The sequence below is a fragment of the Protopterus annectens genome, chromosome 12.part0 (assembly GCF_019279795.1).
Source record: "Protopterus annectens isolate FY-2018-M chromosome 12.part0, PAN1.0, whole genome shotgun sequence".
Classification (NCBI taxonomy): Eukaryota; Metazoa; Chordata; order Ceratodontiformes; family Protopteridae; genus Protopterus; species Protopterus annectens.
The window spans coordinates 411,853,221-411,878,856 of record NC_056746.1 but is presented as its reverse complement, the minus strand read 5'-3'; the positions used below and the strand labels follow the sequence as shown (position 1 = coordinate 411,878,856).

The 25,636-nt window shown below is 38.6% G+C and overlaps 1 protein-coding gene across 1 annotated transcript in view; it reads left to right on the top strand.

The window, feature by feature from the left end:
- Window positions 1–627: 627 nt before the first annotated feature.
- LOC122816616 (cytochrome P450 2K4-like) overlaps window positions 628–25,636 on the top strand; it is a 381,747-nt gene continuing 356,738 nt past the window's right edge. Inside the window, exon 1 of the mRNA XM_044089524.1 lies at window positions 628–1,035. Coding sequence (XP_043945459.1) covers window positions 829–1,035 — 207 coding nt within the window. The 5' untranslated portion in view covers window positions 628–828. The remainder of the gene's footprint in view (window positions 1,036–25,636) is intronic.

The following is a 25,636-nucleotide window of genomic DNA, read 5'->3' as shown; positions in this document are numbered from 1 at the left end:
TGGAGAGTATTTATGTACCTGTCTTTCAGAAAATATTACGTTGGGAGTGTGTGGGGGCGAAGCCCCCCACTTTAGTTTAACTTTAAAGCATGTTTTGTTTTTTTGTTTTTTTTGTAACGATCAGCGATTATTTTCCCTGGGAAAAAAATTGCTGTTCTGTGTTTTCGTACTTATTGGGTTTCAAACTTCATGGTTTGTTATTACAACGTTCGAACTCCTGTGAGTTTGAACGTTGTAATACAGACCCAGTAAACCATACATATATGCATTCAACAAGCAAGATAAACAGTCACAGTATATCAAAATAATGACAGTATGTTATCTGTACCAGGACTATGTGCACCATAAAAATTCAGCACACTAAAAAATCACAGGAAAAATTGTGACTGTAGATTCCCATGTTAAGATCACAACTGAGGTTGCAGAGATTTATAGATGTTCAACAGTACAGTGAACAGTTAATGCAAATAAGATAGACAGGTTAAAGTGTAACTGGTTTTCAGGAAAGAACAGGTCATCTGCTTCTAAAATATGCACGTCTTTGCTTAAACTAATGACCTTTAAAAAAATCGAACTGCTTAAATTATAGTATTTGCATACATTCATCTCCAGCAAACATGCATTTTTCAAATTAAAAACACAAATGGTCTGGAAGAATAACTCACTGGACCTTAACCAGGCTATTTGCATGAAGTTTTATTTTGTTTGGAGGGTGGGACTTCAACTACAGTATAAGTTCAATTGATTGATGCCTGTTCCAAAACCAGAACTGCCAGTCTGCAAGTATTCCATGGTCTTGTAATTCTGTTTTCCCCCCAGAGGACACAGATGGCAAAAATGACAGTGTTACATTCCTTCTTTCAAGATATCGGCACAGTGCAAATACTCTGTGCCTTACTTCTGTTTTTTCTGATTTTGGTATCGGCCACATGGAAAACATCTCCATTCAGGATGCCTCCTGGTCCCTTTCCACTTCCTATTATTGGTAACCTACACATACTGGATTTGAAACGGCTAGATAAATCTCTAGAAAAGGTAAGACAAAAATGCAGAATAAAAATAAAACTGTGGTTGTTCCCATCAAGCTCACTGAGGCATAATACAGAATTGCTCAAGCTTCTTAAACGGTGACAGATATGAAATGTTGCTTTAAATCTTACACATCTTTCAAAAGCATTGCTTAAAACTTTAACTAACTGGGTCTCAGGTATGGACTAGTCTAGTAATGGTTTAGTACTGTGAATTAACGTTATGCGCTCCAAGCAGATTCCATCTGGTAGCACTGAGTTCGATTCCCTCATTCTCTATTTGCTTGCTGTGTAACTCTGCACAACTGATTAGTCAGGCAGTGGTCCAAGTGTCTTGAAAACAGACACTTGTGACTACTAGGTTTGCTTGGTTAATTAAAAATTAATAAAACATTGTTTTTCAACACTATTTGGGAAGCTGTAAAAAGGGAGCAGGATTTTAATAAGGTATTATCTAGAACTCAAATGATCATCTAGTAACTGGTTTGTGAAGTCACTGGCTTTTTGCCAACTTATGAAGTGACCTCACAAAATGTTCTCCTAATTTCATTCATCTTCTCCTACAAAACTGTTCTGAGTGCTATTAGATTTAAATTAATATCACCTAGACATAATGCCACTGCATTTTCATGGTACACACCATGTTGGAGAGTGGGCTGTGAAAAGCATTGCAATATCACTAGTCAGGAGATCACATAACCATGCCAATGAATTCTGATAGAGGGTATTATCCTGTGAGCCAGTTATATGTTTAGTCTGTGTCCCACTGGTGGTGCACTGGTCTACCATATTGACAGTAAGTGCACAGCAGACACTATGAGAAGAAGCTGGAGCCTAGTTACCTGTCAGCCACAGTGCCTCACAGCAGTCATGGTATTCTTTCTCATGGCCCCAGTGTTTTCCAGAAATGTGGATGAGCTGAGGGATACATGTCTTTCACCTTTAAGGATAAAATAATGTGTTTTCATGTTCTTTGATGCAGTATATTTGTTACTTATCTCATCACTGAATTAACTGATACTGTTACTATTTTATACATTTACAGGTGGCCTTAACTGTAATCCCCACCCCATGTAAAGCATTACTTGTTTACTATAGTACATTCATTAGTTCCTTTCATGCCTGATGCATGAATGTCATTAGTTTCCCAAAACATTATATAACTTTTAAAATTGCTTTACGAATTAGGAGAAATTTTAGCAAGAATATAATTGGAAAGGACATACAAATATTTTCATAACGATAATTATGTGATAAGAAGATAGTTCTACTCTCTTATGTAATGTAGTCAACTACAACATTTATAGACTTTTGTATTTTTATTCTAAACTGTTAGGTAAATGTATAGTCTCCTGCTATCAAGCAAATGTAATGTTCTGTTGTAAAAAGATAGAAAATTGTTTCTCTGCCTATTCTAGCATCTGATATCAGACGCTGAAGGACCCAGCTTTCAACTGAAGTATGCAAAAAATCTAAAAGCAAACTTAAAAACAGGACCAAAAAAAATTACTGAGCAGAAAAAACACTTTTGCAGAATTTATAGTCATGCACTGGCATGCAAAGTAGTTGTGCTAAAAAATAAACTTTATTAATAGAATGTCAGGTCAAGATGAAATTGAAAATTTTATCTTGCTTTAATTTGAGTTTTCAGTTTGTCTACTACTGTGACTGTCTTTTGTTTAACTTTATCTACTGCCAAGACATACACATTCCCTATTTTATCCCTTTCAGAATCATATGGAAGCATACCTCTCAATTGTTTAGCACAAGAAATCTAGACAAAGGTAAAAATAATGGGGGAACATAGGCCCAAAAATAGGGACAGATTTTAACTATTGCTCTTATATCCTTAAAAAGTTGCTAGAATAACAGGTTTTGGACTAACATGCATTTTTATGAAGGATATGAAGTCTGAAACTCAAATGTCTGTTATTATTTAGAGACTTCAATCCTTAGTGATATATGAGACAGAATCCTGGACATTCTCTAAAAATCTGGACGGTTGAGAGGTATGGCAGGGGCCCATCCCAGCATACAGTGGATCAATCACTAAGTGCTTATTTACCAGGAAGCTGGTCTTTCATAGAATGTACACAGACATACAGGCATGTTTATGCTGCATGCAAACACAGTCCACACCCCCACACACTCACTAACACACACACACACACACACACACACACACACACACACACACACACACACACACACACACACACACACACACAAACTTGGTTTCAGTCACTCATCACGTGCATGCATGCAGGTAAACAAGTGCACTGACAATACATTTCATGGCATATTTCTGGGATGTAGTAAGAAAGTGGAGCATATGGCCAAACTCTACTTGACTACAGGCAGGACATTCACATTCAATACAAAAGGCACCCTGATTGAGAAACATTTTGGAAAATAACACTAACCGCTTTACTACAGTGCCTCCCTAAACTCATACATGCTTTTGACAGAATCTGGTATGCATTCTCTAAGCTGTCTACCTTTGTAGGTAAACATATACCTGCTTATTATCATTCCCAACAATTGTCTCAGAAGTTGCCCTCTCTTCTTATCTTTACCAATTATTGGTAAAAATGGTTACACCCCACTGCAGTCAGTCAATTCATCAGCCACCCCACCTTTCAGTGCTGTTGTTCTATTAGATGTTAGACCACCACAAGTCTACTTCATTACTTGGGCAGCTTAGCATTTTTAGAAATTTCACAACAAAACTTCATTGTATTTTTATAATGCTAGTATGTGAAAACAGATACAACTTTTCTTTTCATACTGGATGCAGAATATTGTCTTGCAAAGTAAGAAAGACACCTTATCTAGGATTTGAATCTGAATCAGAAAAATGACAACCATTATGATCTTAATTTAAGCTAAATAAACTGGGAATAAACCTCTGTGTCACCTGCTGGATTGCTAACTGACTCACAGATACAACACAGGAGATCAAAATAGGGTCAGTAACTACAAAAAAAAAAAAAAAAAAAACAGGTACTAGTGGAGTCCCCAGGGTTTTATGATGGGACCTCTCCTGTTTAACATCTACTTTTCTGAAGTAAAAGCCAATACCAAAGGGCTGTGGCTGACTAAGTTTGCACATGACTGCAAGCTAGGAGCAGTCATTGAATCTCCAAATGACTTAGCTATCCTGCAGGAAGGTTTGTCCCAAATAAATAACTGGTGCCAAAATCGTAGACTGAAACTAAATGGCAAGAAATACATTATTGTATTGTTTGGGAAGTCATCTACCCCAGGGAATTATTACATTCACAATATGCCCCTAAGTGCTGATCCAGTTGTTCAGGATTTGGTATCTTATGTGGGCAATGAACTAACCTTTGACCAACATGTGTTCGTTGTAAGAAAGTCCTTCTATATTGCACAGCTTATAAACAAAGAGACTGTGTCTATATCTAGGGATGTTATTGTCACCCTTTACTCAGCCCTCATTAGGCCAATCATTGAATATAATTCCCCCCTTGGCAAGTGTCTGTCCAGACACATGCAACAACTGGAAGACTGACAGAAATTCCTTAATAAAAGGATACAAGGTGTAAACAACATGTCCTACATGGACTGGCTCAAAGCCTTGCACTATACTCAGTATCCCACAGATGGCTAAGAAGTGACCTGTGTCTGGCATACAAGGCATCCTCCACACCAATACTGATGGATTTACTGCACATCAGCAAGTTATATGGCATCAGAAATAATCAGTGTAGGGATCTAAACCTCTTCTGCAAAATCAACAAAATAGTTTGGAGGGACAGGTATATCTCACAGAGGATACTACTGCTCTGAACCAGACTCACTGTCCACATAAAACAATTTTCACCCTTGTCTATATTCAAGAACAACTTAGATCTGTGGAGGGGAAATAGGACATGTACCTCAGGACTGCCCCCTGTATTACTATTGGACAGAGACAGCTCCTAAATGCTTTATCCCATGCTTGGGTCACCTCAAATTATCTATGGTATGATCTCAGTTAGTCTGGGCGGTCACGGTGGTGCAGCGGTTAGCATTGCCGCCTCACAGCAAGAGGTTCTCCGGTTCAATTTTCAGCTGGGATGCCTTCTGTGTGGAGTCTGCATGTCTTCCCTGTGGTCACGTTGGTTTCCTCCAGGTGCTCTGGTTTCCTCCCACATCCCAAAGACATGCTGTAGGTGGACTGGACACTCTAAATTGGCCCTAGGCGTGAGTGTGTGCATGTGTGCCTTATGTGGAAGGTTGGACGCCGAGCTGGCAACTCAACACTGTAAAACTCCACTGCCAATCATGAGCGGACAGGTGATCTGCTGTGGCGACCCCTAACCGGAAAAAGCCGAAAGAAGAAGAAGATGATCTCAGTTAGTCTCATTAGGGGTAATATCTAATTATCAACCATGGAGTGGGTAAGAAGAGTCTCTGTCTGAGTGGGATAGGTTAAGTCGTGCACAAAAAGGGAAACTGCCTAGGCTTAAAATAGCCCACAAGGGAAACCAGCCTAGTACTTACCTATGTACTTATGTCTTCAGTGGAAACCATTACAACTGAAGCTAGCCTAGTATTACCTATGTACTTATGTCTTCAGCGGAAACAATTACAACTGGAAATAAAATAGTCAAAATTCCAAAAATGAAAAGGCTACATCTCAAAAATCTGTTCTAGAATCATAACCTCATCAGGTTTCAATGAAATCTGGTAAAGATTTCAGTATCAGGCTATATGAACTGGCATCTTCAGTCTGTGTTTTTTTTTTTATTAATGCAGATTCTAGTTACTGGGCACTTAAAAGGAAATTTCTCCTGGCCACCATGTTCTAGCAACTCTGGAGCTGATTATAATAGCAGTCATGCAGGGAGCTCATGTGGGGGGGGGGGGGGTATGAGGAACTACATCCTCACAACAAATGAAAGTAATCAGAAGTAGTTTTCACATATACTTTTTGATTGAAACTGTTTTGATAAATTCCTTTTCATAAAATTGAGGTGGGCTGCTTTCCAAAAGCTAAAGTCAAAATTTTCAAATAATATTTTATGACATCACTTGGAGGCAAGAAAGAGAAGGTGCACTTGCAAAGTATGTCTTAATCATATCATGGTCCAAAGAAATGTTTCATTACCAAGTGCTGCAAGAGTATGCTGAGAATGTTCAAAGTCATGGTTGCATTTGTTAAGTGTAATGTAAACCCACAGATTTAGTGTTGTTCAATTCTTTCTCCAGATATCAATGTACCCATGTTATAATAATTTGTTATTAACTAAAACAATGTGTGTGCGTGTGCATGTGCACGCATGCATGTGTGTGTGCGTGTGTGTATGCGCACGCGCATGTGTGTGTGTGTGTGTGTGTGTGTGTGTGTGTGTGTGTGTGTGTGTGTGTGTGTATTTAAAATTCCCAAAGTATCTTGGGAGATAAACTTTATGGATATAATTAATTTTCTAGCTGATATTACTCACTGACAATTCATAATGCTGAGCCTTACCTATAGCAACAGAAAAGCTGTTAAGATATCTAGGTTTATAACCTAATTGGATCATGATTTATAGCTGCATTGATTATAATGCCATTCTGATGAGTGATGTTGCTATATCAGTGTGAAATTATTATTATAGACAGACCTCCACACTGACAGAAGAAAAACTTATGCTGTCCCTTAGCTGGCTTGCTAAAAATATTTTAAGAAGCAGACAAGTTATTGCACTTGTTGAAAATTCAAGTTAACACATGTAAGGAAAAATGAATTATGGTAGATTTGCCATTATATCTTTCTTCAAGTCAGACTTATTTCTCTCACACAGATTTGCTTGAGTTACATATTATGTATATCATACTCCTGAGTGATTCTAGTTGGCTGGAATTTATCAAAAGTGCCATAGAAATGTATTGATTGAAAAGTCCCAAAAATATGCACTGCAAGCATCTACTTTGTCAGGCTTACCTGGAGTGATGATGCACCTTGTGTCCTCAAGATGAAATGATTGTGTAGCTCAAAACTGCAAACCCTATGCAATTAAAACAGGGATGTTACATAACAGTTAATCTAAAAAGAAAGACAAGTGACTTATAGAACTTACGTAACCTGTTAATGCAGGGACGTCAACTAGGTAACAGCATTGCTGTATATAATAAATAGATGAGACATTTAAATTAACTGAATGAGATATTTATAATGAATTTTGCATGGCAAATACAGACAGCATGTAGCCCTCTGAAAAAAAAAATAGTCTCATATGATGCCCTTACATTCACTGCTGCAGTATTCTTAACAGATTGGATTCCCTGCCATGGAAGCTCGAATGTCCAGCCAATCGACCAAATTTACTTGTTGCTTTAAAAGGTACGCTGAACATCACCCAAACGCTCCTTGTGTAGTGTAGGGCATAAATTTGATGTTCAGGCCTACCATAATCAGAGCTTCTTTGCCACCATTCTGAACATATCTTTTTACCATCTGTCTTTTTGCCTGTGTCCGTTTTCTGACAGTTGTACGTATTTTTGTTCTCCAGTGACTTCTTACGCCTGTTTACTGACTTCTATTACAGTTGCAGATAAGTACCTGGTTGGAGATTTTGTTTTTTAATACCTTTTTTGTGCTCCTTGAGGTTAATGTCATCCAGGAAGGGTAAATGCCAGTGTGGGAGGCAGATTCCTCTTAAAGACCACCACAATGTGTCTTTTTTGTCTGGGAGCTTCTCATGACCATATATCTTGTTCTATTTGTCAAGCATTTGTCCCCAAAACCCTTCACAGTAGACTTCGTTCCCTTTCCTTGTGTCTTGAGAACCAGCATCTTAACAGATTCACTCCGATGGAGTTCATGAAGTTTGCACTGTAACTTCCAATGGGCAGAGCCTAAGCCTTTTGACAGAATCAAATGATATCCTCACATTTCAAATGAATGTTCATATCTCTGGAACCATAGGGGTTATAAAAGAACTATAAATGGAAAACTCTTCAGTACAAACTATTTTTATAGTGGTAGTATTCTTTAGATGCTAGGTCTGAATTTTATAAGTCACAGTAAACACAGTAACGATTACATTGGTAATATTTTGTAAACAACTTACAATATCTCAGCAACCACTAAAGTTACACACATACTGTCAGCAGCATTTTATTCATCTAGCTGAAAGCTTTCATGAGGCTAAGGAGTTCTGTCTGTGTTATTTGTCTGTTGAGATATTTAGAAAAATGTAAACATTATATGTATATAAATTAATATAATAAAAATAACAGTTAATATCTATTTTGCTGCACTAGACAGAGGTCAAATATTAATGCAGTTCAGTTTGCTACTGTGTAAGCTTTAAGATGAAATCTTTTAAAACCTTGTACATAGCATGGTTTTAAAATTATTGATGCAAATATGAACAAGCAATATTTGATGCCTAGAGGCATCAGTAGGAGTTACCTGTAGATGCACCTGGAGGTGTCACTCAGATGGAATGAGTTAAGCTTCTCGCTAAAGATACAATGGAAGGACTCTCCTGCCCTGAGGGTCAGCCATTAGGGAAGAAGGTAAAAAAAGTACGACCATAATCTTTCACTGCCCAGCTCTGCCAATTATTTCTCCCAAGGTCGTTATAAACCCAGAGGCTTGCCTGGCTGTGTTTTCAGATTTCTCTGCCGCAACCATGTTGGAGGCCAGTGAGGGCCCAGCTGGCAGCACATCCGAAGAGGCTTTGCAGGCATCCATCTTAGATGTTTGGGGGAACCACAGCTGATTTTATTCAGAGGGGCCTAGAGGAGTTGCTCAGCTTTTGGTTGGGGAAGAAGTTCCTACTACAGTTCTCGACTGCTGTCCTGGGTCTCAGCCTTCTCAGCTTTCTGGAGGGGCCATTTCCTTAAAGAAGAAACAAAAAATTAAACATGTTTGTTTTGCTCCTAGGGATCCACAAAGTGAGTGGCAGGCCTACACTCTGGGGCTATTTGCTGCTTTAATGTCCTTAAAGGCTCCTCAAGGTGATTTGCTTCCTGCTACTCCATGGTCCTCTACTCCCCTTAAAAGGCCTAGAGAGCAGGATTCTTCTGAGGATGAGTAAGATTTGGATAATGAATCCCTGACTTATTCTACTCAAATTCCTTCTCTTTTAGACTATGGGTCAGAAGATGGAGGAATCTATTAGTCCATATTTTCTATTTGAGGAAATTTCTGTTGGAGACCCACTTTCTAGGATGATGGATTTTTTTAAGGGGGACTGTGCTCAGGTCTCTGATATCCATAAGAGGTTCTATGAGTTGCTGCAGCTGGACTACCCTAAACCTGCAGCTATTCCTCCTGATTTGGCTGCTTTGCTGGTTGTTTTTTCCAGTGTCTCTGCCCCCTGCTCCCAAGAAGCCTGACAGGTTTTATAGGGTGCCTGATGGTTGTTCTTTCCTATATAAACGTCCTGTTGCTGATCCCTCTGTTGTATCTGTAGCCTTTGATAAGCCATCTCAATTACTTCCTTTGCCCAAGTTATTGCCTTCTGGCAAGGATAGCAAAAATGTGGAAAGGTTGAGTAAGAAGGTTTACACGTCTACTACCCTAGCCTTTAGGACTATTAGTTGTCAGACTCATATGTCTAGGTGTGTGTTGGATCTTCTTTCTCAGGCCTGTCAGCTAATTTCTGATTTTCCAGACTCTGAGGGTAAAATGTCTGTTCTTTCCTTGTTAGGGACTTCATCTCAAGTCATTCATCATTCTATTAAATGTAATTATGATGCAATAGATTCCTATTCTAGGGTTGCTGTTTTTGACTCGGTGATGAGGAGGTATTCTTGGCTTAAGCTTCAACCTCTACCTGATGATATTAAAGCTAAGTTGATGGATGCTCCTCTGGATTCTAAACTTTTGTTTGGGAAACTGCTTGTGGTTTGTTTAAGTCCCTTCAGGATAAAGGTAGGGCTTTACAGGAGCTTAAACATGTGTTTGTTTCTCCTGTGCCTAAATTTCAGAGAAACTACCCTGCTAAGCCTGCCTTTGCTTGTAGGCAATCCCACTCTTCTACTAAAGGTAGGAAGAGTGGTAAATGGGCTCCTCCTGCTAAGACTTCTCAAGTTTTAGGGACTCTGAAGCTTTCCTTTCTAGACAAACCAGGTGCTGTATGACTCTGTCTCTTCCCAGCCTCATTCCTCTTTCTCTTTGCCTTTCTCTTTCTCTTCCTGTTTGGCTTCAGATCACTCAGAGTTGTTGGGTTCTGTCAATTATTCATCAGAGGTACTTCATGGTGTGGAAATCCCATCCTCCTTTATGGGCATTCCTCAGCCTCCTCGGGAACAACTTCCCTTTTTCTCAGAGATTCTACAAAATCTCTTGACTCAATATACTATTCAAGAGGTGCCTGTGTCCCAAAGGAAGAAAGGATTCAACTCTAGACTTTCTAGTGCACAGAAAAGAGGACACTTGAAGACCTATTTAAGACCTCTCTCATCTAAACAGTTTTCTAAAAGTACCTTCCTTTCAAATGTTGTCCCTTCAGATTTTGTTTCCTCTCTTGCTCCCTCGGGCCTATATGGTGTCTCTGGATCTCAAGGATACTTATCTCCATATTACAATCCATCCTCTCTTCAGGAAGTGTTTGCATTTCTCTGTTGCTTCCTGGCATTTAGTTCCCTGCTTTTCCCCTTGGCCTTTCTAATTCCCCAGAGGTGTTCTTGCTCATGTGATTACTTTTTGCAGGCCTTGAGGGATCCAAACTTTTTCTTACTTAGATGACCTGTTGATTCAGGTATCCTCTCCAGAGACCCTTTTGCGAAATCTTCATTTAGCCATTTCTCTTCTTTAGAGCTTGGGGTTCACTATAAATTTCAAACAGTCTTCCCTGATTCCTTATCAGGATCATGTTTTTCTGGGTTGCAGGATTCAGACAGTGCTAATGCTTGCATCCCTGCCTCCTCTAAAGGCCTTAAGTCTCATTTCTTTCTTTCAAACTCTTCTTCCTCTGGCTTCCATTACCACCAAGTAGTTTCTGAGAGCTCTGGGTTTCATGGCATCCACCGTTCCGATGCTCCCTTTGACCAAACTTTGCATGAAAACATTTCAGTGGTTTCTGAAGTCAGTGTGACTCCAATATGCACATCCTCTAGACTTTGTAGCTCCTATTCTTCCTTGTCTCAGACAAGAACATTACTGGTTGATTCACCAGTTGTCTCTAAATCCAGGGATCCCTTTTCATCCCCCTCTTCCCTTTCAGGAATTGTTCATAGATGCTTCAGACATGGGATGGGTGGTGACATTTGATTCCCTAAAAGTACAAGGGGTGTGGTCACCTCATCAGCAGAAGGAGCACATCAATGTCAAAGATATGAGAGTTCTTCTGCTAGCTCTTCAGGCCTTTCATCCTCTTTTCTGTCCAGGGCCTCTCAAAGTGTTCACAGACAGTACTGCAGTGATGTAGCATATCAACAAATGGGAAGGAAAGAGATCTTATCTTCTTTGCTAGTTGGCACTTCTGGTATGGGATCTTGCTGTCAAGTATCAAGTGACTCTTCAAGCAGTTTATATCCCTTCCAGTCAGAACCTTGTGGCAAACAGTCTCAGCAGGTCATTAATTCAGTCCCATGAATGGATGCTTCACAGGGATGTGTTTCTGGACATTATCCACAAGTGGGATACTCCTCAAGTGGATCTTTTTGCTTTCCCTCTGAACAGACAACTTCCTCTGTTTTGTGGCAGAGGCCAGGGTCCTCTGTTGTGGAAGATGGGTGCCCTCTCATTTTCTTGAAAGGGGATGTTTCTTTATGCATTCCCTCTCCTTCCTGTAATTCCAACAATTCTGTTTAAGATTCAATAGGATGCTCCCAAAAATCTTGTTGGTGACTCCCTTTTGACCACAACAGTACTGGATCTCTCTACTTCTGTATCTAGCCAGGGGCAATCATCACACGCTACCTCACAGGGTGGATCGAATAACACAACACAAGGGATCTCTCATCCATCCCCACCTGTCCATGCTTCAACTGATACTGTGGGAGATAGGATTTTGATTCCGCACAGACCTTTTTTTCCTCAGGATATGCTGCAAGTCCTGCAGGAGGCCAGGAAACCTACTACTATAAAATCTGACATCCAAATGGAAAGGGTTTTCTATTTGGTGTCTCTCTTGTAACCTGGACCCACTTATTGTGGCTGTTCCTTTGGTTCTCTGTTTGTGTGAGTTGCTCACTGCTGGTTTGCCCTTTACTTCTACTAAGGCCATCTTATCAGCTATCACTACTTGTCTTCCTTTTTCTCCTCCTTTAGCTTCTAGATTTGAGGGTAAACAATTCCATAAAGGCGTCCTTAATATTAGACCTCCCAGAAAGCCTGTTCCCCCTCCCTTGGATCTTAATTTTGTTTTGGAGAAGGTGACTCAGGCTCCTTTTGAGCCAGCTGCTTCAGTTTCATTGCTACATTTTTCCTGGAAGACTGTTCTTTTGTTAGTTCTTACTTCTGCCAGATGGATGTCTGAGTTGCAGGCCCTTATGGCTTGTCATCCTTTTCTTGTCTTTTCATGAGGAAAGGGTGTCCTTGCACACTAACCCTTCTTTTATGCCTAAGGTGGTTAATGAGCTATCACTGAATCAGTTTATTAATTTGCCTACTTTTTTCTCCTGTACGCAATCTGACAGTGAGAGGGTGCTGCATACTTTGGATGTCCAGAGGCAACTCAGGGTTTATTTGGATAAGACTAATGCTATTAGGAAATCTGATTAGTTATTTGTTTCTTTTCATCTTAGATCTTTGGGATTTGCTGTATCCAAGCAAACTATTTATTTTTGGATTAATAAGGCTATTTCCTTTTGTTACACTTTCAGGGCAAGAACCTTCCTTATTCTGTTAAGACTTGTTCTACTAGAGCTGTGGCTTCTTTGGGTGCTTTTTTCAAGGGCTTAGATACTAATAATATTCTTGAGGCAGCTATCTGGACTTTTGTGCATACTTTTACACTAAAAGTGGAATGGTAATTCTAGAACTAAGGCTGGTTTTGCTAGGGCTGTTCTTCATGATGTTTTAGGGGGCTCTTCTGCATCTTTTCCCTCCCAAGTTTCCTCTTGAGCTTTGGCACTCTCCCATCTGTTAAGAATACTGCAGCAGTGAATGTAAGGAGATAGTACAGTTGTGTAAAATCTTACCATAATGGTAGATGTCCTTATCTTCACTGCTGCAGTATGCACTTCCTCCTTCCATCCCCTTAGTCTTTTGCCTTCCTAGATGTACAGGTTACCTATTGGGTTTCTTGGATTGTGTTCCTAGTGGGGCATTCAGTTCTGATTATGGTAGGCCTGAACGTCACCTTAATGCCCTATGCTATGGAAGGAGCATTTGGGTGAAATTTGGTGTACCTTTTAAAAGCAGCAGGTAGCCCTTGGTAGAATGGCCGAACATTCAGGCTTCCATGGCTGGGAATCACATCTGTTAAGAATACTGCAGCAGTGAAGGCAAGGACATCTACTGTTATGGTAAGATTTTATATAACTGTACTTTTTACAACCCAAAAACATTATTTGAGAACAAGGCAAAACAGAAGATGCAGAAATAATCAATTATTGCAAAAATTGTCGCAGTTTGGTTGTTCAAAGTACATACAAATGTGAAAGGGCAGATGTGTGTTTGTGTGTGTGAGTGTGTGTGTGTGTGTGTGTGTGTGTGTGTGTGTGTGTGTGTGTGTGTGTGTGTGTGTGTGTGTGTGTGTGTGTGCGTGTGTGTGTTTGTGTATGCGTTTGTTCCTTTTAGCTGCTAGCCATCAGACATGTTGTAGTGTCCTTCCTCATTCTTCCTCTCCCTCACATCTGTCTGACTTGCCCTTTCTGACTTGGAATGTATAAATAATGGGTGAGGAAGATTATTTTTGACAGTAAGTGCCAGATAGAAGATAAGAAAGTAAATCAGGGTGCACCAGTTTGATGCCATCCATACAAGTACATAGATGATGTTTATGCTAATTTGGAGATGAGTACCATAACAGATTAGAGCTGCTGGCATCATGAACATCACTTCATGCAAACAGCCAGTTAACTTTAGACCCATGTACCATTATGGCAAATTGTTATGCATTCACAGCACTAAATACTCCACCCATTATTAGGGGCGTGCCAGCTCACAGACAGTAGCCCAACGCTTAACTCAGAATTGGTGAACTGACAACTGACACTCCTTGCCATCCCCCTGCCTAGTTCCTTCAGGGCCCAGCCACTTATCAAACTTGGTATCAGTAAGGGATCCATCCCTTCATGCTACAAAGCTAGATGATGAGGGGTAATGGTTAAGTGTATGATGACTGTGTTAAGTAAATCTGAGCAAGTCACTTAACTAGACAATATTCCTGGAATAACTCTGACAATTGACTAGTCATTGTGCTTACCCATATAACAAACAAACAAACTCATAAATAAATAAAATACATATGCTGTAATGGTATTATGCTGTCAAGGTCAAGTAATGCTCTGCTTGCAATTAAAACTAAAGCATTTTCTAACTTTATTTGCAGTATTTGGCTCTTACATTAATTTTTGAATAGCTTGAATTTAAACAGCACTCCGAAACCTGCTAAAGATGATCGGGATGTCTAGTGCGTCTGTACCTGTCAGGTGGCAGGGGGTGTCTGTACTAGGAGAAGAGTCAAGTGTGGGTGTTTGAAATTATGATTTACCATTCCCCTTTATTAAAAGAATCAGATGAAATGTACTGTATTTTTTTTTGGTGGACTGATATAGTTGACTGGACATCAAACAGTGTCAGTGGGAATTAGATATATAGGTACCAGTGGCCATTTGCACTCTAAAGGATGTGAATATGGGGATTCACTTTATAATCTCGAAATACTGAAATCTCGAATTTCAGTATCTCGAGATTATAAAGCCAAACATGCTCAACATCGAAATCCCAAAAGTGTGAAATTCAAAATCGTGACTTTTAAATAAACCCTCCACCACACGAACAAACATAAATACATACACTTTCCTCCCCACACTGCAACAAACCAACAAGAGACACATAAACACAACAACACAAATACACACACCTACCCTACATGTAAGATGGGGGGGCAACCCCTCCTGCACCCCCCATGTGGAGAGCTGCACCCCCATACCCCCGCTACTTATATATACTAACTCCGAAGTCGCACTAAAAAGACAAATACCTTAAACCCACCACTACACACTCAATATTCCCCTTGCACAAACACACATCACATACATACAAACACCACCACTCTCAAGACTTATACACTAACATTCTTATCTACCTACCCTAACCTACACCTAAAACTTCCCAACACACTCAGATACACTCAAATCCCTACCCAAAATCCTTAAAAAAACAACACTTACCTGAATCTCCACATATATCCACAGAACGGCAGGCAAACTATATCCCACAGCACACCACACCTTCCAAACACAGCAAATCCCACTTAGTGTGCCATCACAACTGCAGATTCAACATTCTGAATTCAATCAAGTGCAGTTTTGCTCAAGTGGACTTTGGGCACTTTCGTCTCATAATACTGAAATTCAGAATTTCAGTATTTCGAGATAGTAAAGTTCTTCCGAGTATGGACAGCAGTAAGATAATTAAGTAGATGGGGATTCATTGTTAAATCAAGCTTGCAATTTGTAAAATACAGTTTTTTTTAATTGCAAGAACTGACAGAGGCAGATTTGTCACCCACCAATTTTGCTAACATTGTTGCTGAGACTTTGAGACTAGTCACCTCATATGTCAATCTAAATAAAACAGGGAAATACATTGGATGGAGTGGGCTTGCCGTTAAAGAAAACAGGATTCCAAGGTTGCAAATTATTTGCTTTTGTATCAGTAACTTATTTTTACTTCATGATTGTCCACTCAGGAAATCCACTGAGGATGATCATAATACAAACTGTGTAAAGTAATATGTTTGAGTGATGCAATTGCTGCGGTCAGTGCAGGGCATTTCTTTGGTATCATTCTGCAGAGAAATGCAGATCACATATTAACTCTTCTCGCTGAATAATTATACATACTGAATGGATGTACTCTTCATTAGACATTATAGTTTAGCCTAGAAATTAAGGTATAGTTATGGCACTGTTACTTTAGAAAGAGGTTTATAAAGCCATACCTAAAGACTGTTCACAAAAAATGCTGATTGTGGAAGGAGGCAATTTAGTTGACAGCTATCATTTTGAAGATTTTTTCAAATGACATATGTGTTGAAGGTGGTTGATGTGGAAAGGCTGGTTTCCTGCTTACCCTAAATGTGGTGCACTGATAGTAGAGTTGATTGTCTGAGCAACAGCAGAACAGGGAGTGCATATCACTGCATGAGGGTCTTTACCATATGAAAAATTCTTGCCATTTAACTTTGTTCCTTTGACCCCTTTTTTTCATTCAGAAGAGCATTCAGTCAAAAGGTCTTCATCAGATGCACAAAATACATTGACTGCCATTTTGGTTAAACTTGCAGTCATAGAAGCAGTCATAAAAGGCAGCCTTGCAGGTGTTAAGCACACGTTTTTTACAAGAATAATTATAATGTTTTTCTTGTAGGTATAGCATAAAAACTCAGTCATACAAATGCCTTTTTAAAGGCACAGGCTCAAGGCAATCCAGTCACTGTAAATAAAATGTTCAGAATCTTATTCAATATTTCACTTTCCATTGGTTTCCAAAGGAATTCAGTAGTTACATGTCTCAGTCTTTCATCAGACATTCTTATTCCAACATGTACCTTCCCACTCGGTTTCTCTTTGTCTCTATCTTTCAGGTCAACAGCTCCTTAAACCTAAATTAAATTTTTCTCAAGTCCCTGCAGGCTGCCTTCTTTATTCACTCATAGTCACCTGGAGACTCCTTCTCCAGAATCCTCCCAAGGCCATAAAAGTTCATCAACCTTCCTTCTTCTACTTAAGGAATCTTAAGGAATCTATGATCTTCTACTCAAGGCTAGCAACTTATATTGCCAGAAGCAGCCTGTTCCCCTGTTATTTGTAATGGATATCTGCCCCACTGACTTGGCTGCCAAAACGGTCTGCCTATGCTTGCATAATACATCCTCTGGTATAAGCGACTATGCAATTCCTTGTATATATGCAATTTATTGTATATACATCTTCCTTTATATACACCACATTAAAAGATCACTCCAGTGTGCAACCATTGGTTGCTGCATCCAGTGATGGGGTTGTAGGTTCATGACAATCCATCAGCATTATAACAGTTGTAACCTGGATGGTGACAGCTTAGGGCTGAAGGGTCAAAGCTCATCTTGTCAGCTTAGAGCTATATATGTTTCCAGTATAGCCACAGCAAAGGAGCATGGTTGGTGATTAAAATACACTCTAGTCCTAAGACATAGTACTTAAGGGTATGCCAACTTTATTGTTAGCTACTCCATCTCTGTCTCTCTCTCAGTGACATTTATTTAGCATTACTGTGCTTGCATCAGATATAACACACATAATAATACTCTTTCTTGTCAGCTATATAGAATAAATACTGCACTGATGTCTATATCCAAGGCATCTGTTAACAGGACTAACTGCTTAAACAAGTCTGGTGACATTAACAGAGGCTCAGAACAGAGCATATTCTTTATTCTCTGAAAGGCCTGTTTATACTTTGCTGAGATGGCCATTAGTCCAACTTGGTGAAAGGAATTCAAAATGATCTGAACTTTTGGGAGATGTCCTTCCCAATCTTCATTGAAGATCACAGCATCTGCTAAGTAGGCTGCTGTGTATGTTGCATGTGCCATAAAATGCCATAAAAATGTCATTCATTAGTCTCTGGAACATTGCAGGTGCTCCAAGAGGAAAAGAAATGACTCAATAATGGAAAAATCACTCTGATGCAGAAAATGCCATCTTTTTTACTGCTCTATGGAATTTGTCAATGCCTTTTTTAATATCCAGAGTGATCATAAATCTAGGTCTGTCCAGTCTTTTGACAAGCTCATCCACTTGATGCATGAACTAGGAATCAAATGTGGGAACATTATATAGCCTTCTGAAACCACTGCAACATTTTATATGCTCATTAGGTTTGGAGACCAGTAGACTGGGATATTCTGCTCATTTTGAGATTATACTATGATACCCAGTTTGAGCATTTTGTATTCTTATCCCTAACTGCTTGATGCAAATATTCTGGTATTCATTATAGCTTTAAATGTACTTTTTCACCGGACACAGTTTTATGCTGTCCAAGATTAAATATGTTCTACTAGACAACTCTGAAAATATATGCTTATTCCTAGATACACCTCTTTCACTGGTTGTTGTCTGGTACCTTGATAATGTCTTATCTATTTTGACTTCAGATCATGCCATGGGGCCCTAACACCCTCCACAAATATACTTACTATAGAAACTTCAGTTTCATTCCAAGGCATCATAACCTTTATGTGATATACCTGTTCTAGCTTCCTTCATCCAGGTTGTTTTACTCCATAATTTACATCACTTATATTTTCTCTAACTTCAAAGTGACCTTGCTAGTTTCCAAAGAACTTATTTTGGCAGTGGATATTAACACAATTACTTGGTCTCCTGGTTTAAATTTCTTGAGATTAGAATTGTTATTATACACTGTCTGTCAGGTGCTCTTTTTCAAAATGAATTATGGTTTTGAATCTATCCCACATGTCTGCAAAATACTTTAACATGCTTTTAAAGGGGCATATTCCTTCCCCCATATTTCTTTGGCTATATCCAGGAAACCTCAAGGAGGCCTGCAGCATAGCAGCTCAAATGAGGGAAATCCTGTTGAAGTTTGGTTATCACATGTGGCTTTGTGGTAACATCATTACAGGTTTCATAAAGGGATTTAGGACTATCAAGCATCTCAGCATCTGTTTCTTGTCTTTAGACACTTTGAAGAGTGAATAATTTCTTAATCCAATGTATCGGTAAGATATGGGGCTATTCTGTTCACCTGTTACCCCTCCGATCTCGCTCTGTGCTCTCTCTAGCTCTGCTTGGTGCTTTGTCCTCCCACTGTGCCATCAAAAGTAAAGTTAGGCACTAAAGTTCCTGATATAACACTTTGTACAAGAAAATAATTCATTTCTACTTCTGTTATGGAAAACTATATTTTGTTCCCATGTGCACAATTGACTTCAATTTTTTTTGTGTACCAGGTGTTTTGTTCATCCAAACAGATTTTGATATAACTAATGTAATCATTAATCTGAATCTAACCACCTTTTCATTTCTTTTCCATCTACCACAATGGAACTTTTAACTAATTCAATAACCATATAATAACAAAAATCAGGCAAAACAGATCTAGTAGATAACAATGCATCATATTCCGTAAACCTGCATTCAGATACAACTTGCTTAGCAGTTGGTGGTCTAATATTAACAGTCTTTGCAGCCATTATAATGTTACTGTTAACTGTGCTGTGTTTTGTTCTGTGGCCTTCTATAGAGCAGTTAAATCAAATCAGTTCAGCTGATAGCACTTTTTGTTTACAAAAGATACATGCTTAGTTGAGATTTATTATCATCCCTTAGTACTTGCAAGTCTGAGTTAGAATTTACATTTTCAGTGACAACAGAGGTACCAGAATAACTAGCTGGTCAGAAGACTTGTGGTCACTTTGAAAAACTTACATTCTTAAATTACTAGCTAATGCCATCTAAAGTTCATCTAAAACTTACATAATTTCTTACATAATTTATATCAGGTTCCAACTACAATTTCAGAATATCACTACAATTTCAGAATATCTGGCCTCACTGGTGTCTTTATAAAATGTCTATTTGAGAAATCTCAGTGATCTTGCCTTAGAAGAAGCAGAGTTGCTAGCTAGAATCACTCTCACAATCTCTTTGTTAATTTCTTGTTTGTGTGCACTATTAGTCTTCAAATCTACAGGGCGGCCACGGTGGTGCAGCGGTTAGCATTGCTGCCTCACAGCAAGAGAGTCTGCGGTTTGATCCTCGGCTGGGGTGCCTTCTGTGTGGAGTCTGCATGTCCTCCCTGTGTTCGTGTGGGTTCCCTCCAGGTGCTCTGGTTTCCTCTCACATCCCAAAGACATGCTGTGGGTGGATTGGACACTCTAAATTGGCCCTAGGTGTGAGTGTGTGTGCCTTCTGTGGAAGGTTGGGTGCCGGGCTGGCAACCTGACACCACAAAACTCCACTGCCAATCATGAGTGGACAGTGATCCGCTGTGGTGACCCCTAACCGGGAAAAGCTGGAAGAAGAAGATCAGTCTTCAAATCTAAACTTTTAAAGAGCTCCCAGACAATTGTGAGGACAAAATCCTTGCCTACTGCTCTTAAAGTCAGTTCTTCATGACTGCAGATATCTTGACCACCACCAGGTATACCTCTTTTTCCCTGAGCTTTATTATTGGTATGCTGGGGTTGGGGTCTTGTTAAATTAGTCAGTTGTTTGGCTATCATGGTGATTTGCTGTTGGAGGCTAAATAACTAATTGTCAGTAGCAGAACTTTTCTAATGTAGTTTATGCAAACATTGATCTGTAGATGTGCTTGTCTCCTTCAAGGCTGGAGTAGTTACTTGGATAGCCTTGTTAGAGTTTACTAAAGTCACCACCAACTTTTCCATTTTTGTAAGAAGAACATAGCTGTTGCAGTACACACTAGTTTGCAGAACACAGTGTAAATATAGCAGATAGTCCCTGTAAGAATTAAACATTTTCAGTGGCACAAGAAATCTGTAATGAATACCAGATTTAATTCCTTTTGTTGTCAGAGAAAATTTCCCCATAAGCACACCAGGGTTTCTATCTTCTTTACACAGCACAGGTTTCGATGAGTCAATAATCCAAGAAAAAATGGCTTCAGTCTTACCAGGCAGTATTTGGGTCATCGAAGGTCCAACTCCGTGAACCTCCATTCGTCAAACCAAAAACAGTAAACATTCACTTAAGCAAACATATACATCAGCAAATGTTTTAAACAAGGAATGGAATTAGCTGACCAATATTGCTACTATCACACACACTGCAGTATGTCAAACCCACCCAAGTGGGGGGCTGCGCACCCCACACCCCCATCTATATAAACCAACTCTGAGATCGCACTACAGTGGGGAAAAGGGCAGATTTCCTGATGCTAGCCAACTAATTCCATTCCCTGTTTAAAACATTCATTGATGTTACCATTCACTTAATTGAACATTTATTCTTTTTGTCTCAATGAACAGAGTTTCGAGGAAATGAACGTTCAGTTATGTGACATAGACTTGCAGTACTTCCCCTTTACGCAACATTCACTCACAAAGGCCTGCATTCTAATTTATGGGTGCGGCAGAAATAGATCAGGTAGACTACTTTGACATACAGGTAACATCAGAAGTCAGAAATGATAGAATAACTATAGTACTTATGTTGGGGGAAATCACCAATGTGCCATTTTGGTTGGGCTTGTAATGGCAGACAGACATAGGAGGTGATTTTTTATGGTTAAACAAAGGTATATTTACATGGATAATGAAACTAATACTTTGTTGTAGCATGAGAAATAATATAAAAAACTCAGGCATACAGATGATTTCTCAGAAGAGCAGGATTACAACAATCCAGTGAGTGGAAATAAGACTTTCAGAGTCTAGTTCAGTAATTCAGTACACGCTTCAGTCAGTTTTTAAAGCAATTTGGTACTTACAAGTCTCAGTCATTCATAAACAGTGTTTTGATTGTCCTCTCAGGAAACACAACTTCAATTTCCACGAGGCACTACAGACTGCCTTCTCTCTTCAGTCATAACTATCTGGAGATTCCTTCCCCATAATACTTCCAGGACTCCAGAGGCTCACAAATCTTCCTTCCTCTGCTAATAGCAGACAACTTGTACTGCTAGAAGCAGCTTGTTCCCCTAATTCTGACTTGGCTGCCTGAAATGTCTGTACTTTCCTTTAGTTTCCATGTACAAGCCACTACATCATCCCTTGCATATGCACTGGCTTCATATGGACTCTTCCCCCCCCCCCTCTCTCTCTCTCTCTATATATATATATATATATATATATATATATATATATATATATATTTATAGTAGCAGTTAATGTAGTTGATTATTCAGTTTATCAATTATGTTAATTGCAGTTTCTTTCTACCGAAGGTTCACTATATTAAACATACATTTTGCTGAATGTTCATGTTACTGAAAAAGGTATGTGGGTTTGTATTTGGTTTATGAGTCAAAGCAATAGTTTGAGGATGAGTATATGGATCAGAGTGTGTTTGTGCGAATATTTGATTTTTAGGATTACAGTTAGGTTTAAGTTATGTGACCTCACTATGTTACTTTAATGGGATATTTTCCTGTCTTTATGAATACAGACATTAACTGTGTTTTATGAGTCTTTTCCTTTGCACATCTACTTTTCTCTCAGTTTAATTTGTCCAAGTCTTTTGTGTTTCTAATACCATAATGGAACTAGACCCCATTCCTAAGGCAGGATATGGTTAAAGTTAATGAAATGATGTTAGCCAAAAGTGTTCTTTGCAGCACCGACAATGTGCCAGAATTGACTCCTGCAATTTATATGGAGTTACATGTATTGGTCGCATATCTAAACATGACTGTAAATTCTTTTTTATAAGACTCATTGCTCCTACCGCTATTGGAACTGTCTGGGTATCTTTCTTCCATATTCCTCTCATTTCTGCATGCAAATCCTGGTATTTTATGACTTTGTGTCTCTATACATAAAGACACTGTAATCACTGGGTGTAGCAATTTCAATGATTAATGCTACTTTTGTTTTCTTTTCATTGACTACCATAGCTGGTTTTCTTGCATCTATTTTTTGAACTGTTGGTAATGAGTGATCCCATGTGATGTAAAGTTCATCATTTTCTATAATGCTGTGTGGCTCATGTTTCCAATGCTTCTCAGCTACTTCAGTATTATAATGTTTACACATTCCCCAATGTAACAATCTTGCCACATTACTATGGCTTTCAGTATACAGGCCTTCTGCCATTAGTGTATCACACCCAGCAATAAGATGTCCAACTGTTTCCAATTCTGTTTTACAGAACCTGCATTTGTCTGTTTCTCCCACATGTTCAATAGACTTTGTAAACCAATGTGTATATAGTCCAATATCCTGGGCCACCAATATTAACCTTTCATCTTTTGGTTTAAATTGACCTTTCCTTAATCATTCCTGCATTTGGTCCTCATTGACATGAGGTTGTTCCAAGACTTTTCTGTACTTGCAACTATATTTATACATTTAACACATTTCTTCCCTTCTCATCTCATCCTTCACCTTATATTCTTCCTTTTGTTTTTAGGCACATTTACTTGCTGCCTGACTTTTATCTACTTCTGGATTGATTTCCATTCCCACTTGACAGTTATTTACTTTTGCTAAATTAAGCAGAGAAATCATCTTAGACTTATTTCCCCTCACATTTTAGAACTTTCACTATGTATGGATCTTGTGAGGTCAGCAGATACATATAAAATCCTATGACTGCTGATCTATGCATGTAATCAATTTCGAGGAAGCTCATACCTCCTTCAGAATGGGGAAAATATAATCTTTTTTTTTAATTACATCAATTTTTATAAATATGTTTATAAGCATGAAGCATGAAGCATTTTTTTCTTGTTTTCCTGTCAAACTTATCCAATACCTTTTGGGGCCAGTCAATCACTCCAAAACTGTAAGTTAGAAGAGAAAGAGCAAATTGCTTTATAGCTTGGACTTTGTTTCTAGATGCCATTTCAGAGCGGTTTTCAGTATTAATTTTAGTCTTCTAAAATATTCCTTACTAAGTTTATTCACATTTGTTCATGTTTTATTGTTGATCCTTCATCAATTCCATAATATTTATACACCCCTCCTGCTCAAGTTCCTTTATGTCACATTCCTGTCACAGACGGATATTTTCTTGGTGCTGCAACTTTCCTGCTTTAAAGTTTGATTTTGCACATTTATCCAGACCAAGTGACATTCTTATATCATCTGAGAAAGTTTTTTTACCACTTGTAGTGGTGCTTTCAGTTCCTCATCTGATGTAAATCATCCACAAAAAGAAGATGAGATGTCTTTACACTTTGTTGGTTTTTCAAAGCCAGATTGTAGCCATAACCTAATTTGTTAAGTAGACAGCTTAGTGAGTTAAGGGCAAGACAAAAGAGCACTGGTGACAAAGAGTCACCCTGGAATATCCCCCTTTGAATTTTTATCCCTGGAATAATAATTTTCCTTTTATCATGGCTTACCTGCAAAGTAGTTTGCCACTGTTTTATGGTCACTGTAATGTAATTAATTAGTGTAGGGTGTATCTTATACATTTGTAAGCACTCTTTTATCCATGAATGTGGGATTCCAAATGCTTTTTTGTAGTCTATCCATGCTATACTTAGATTCTTCCCCTTTTTACAGTTCTCCATTATGACTTTATTTAACAACAAATGATCCTTTGTTCCATATGACATTCTTTTGTTACCTTTCTGTTCTATTGCCATGGCTGAGTTTTCTTCTAAACGATTATAAACTCTGTCAGAATCAATTCCAGTGTATAGTTTATACATCGTCAGAGAGAAAGTTACTGGTCTATAAGTTTAAGGATAGCTTCAAGGTTCACTGTTATGGAGGATTATTGTTTTACCTGTTGTTAACCAGGTTGGCATCTGTTTGGGGTACGCATAAAAATAGATCTTACTCATGGCTAAATCTTCATGTAAAGATGTTAATACGTTTAGCTAGAAGTTAGGTACTGCATCTGAGCCTCTGGTTTTTCAGTTAGGAGCTTTTCTTAATTTTGTTTCAATTTCTCTTGCCTTTACTTCACCCCATTTCATATCTTGTACATTTTAACTTCTTATTCTTTCTTTTACTTCTTCTATCCATTCAACATCTTTTTTATGTTCCATAGTATCTTCATAGATATTTCTCCAAAATGTGTCTATTTCTACTTTTTTGGTGGTGTTTCTATTCCTTTTTACCTCGTTTCCCAGTTCTCTCTAAAACTTTTTTGGGTCATCAATAAATTGCTTATTTTGTGCTTTCCTTTTATAATTATCTGCATATCTTTTAAGTTTTTCTACCTGTGCTGATATCTTTAGTTTATTATTTGCAATAGTGTATGACAGAGCCTGATCCATTCTGGTACTGCACGTTGCTTTTATCCCATCTGTCTTAAGTATTTTTGTTGATCTGTTCCCTCTTCTATACTGTTCTAACAGTGACACTTCTCGTCTTAATTGCTTTAAAGTTTTCTCTATTTGATACTTCCATGATGGCATTTGATTTCTCCCCTTCCTTTCCCTTACTGCCCTGTGTTTTTTGTGGTAAGACTTTATCTATTATTAATTTAGCTACACAGTAATATATCCTATTTAGTTCTGTTATATTGCATGAATTTCAAGGAACAGTCCTGATTACTTTGTTCATTTGTTTTATCAGACTTCTAACATTTTGGGACTTATTGACTTTCTGTAGTCTACTTATTCTATATAAGTGAAGTCATACTGCCTGTGTGTCGTAGACCTTACAGCTCCATGCCATCTGTTAAGACATTGGACATAATTTTGCAATAGTGCAATAGAAGGCTGACTCAGCTATTCTGGCAGACTATTACATTCAGTAAGTTCAGCATCACTGATAGCATGCTTTTCATTGCTTATAGGTTTCACAGGTATAGCTGTATTATTATTGCTAGGACAA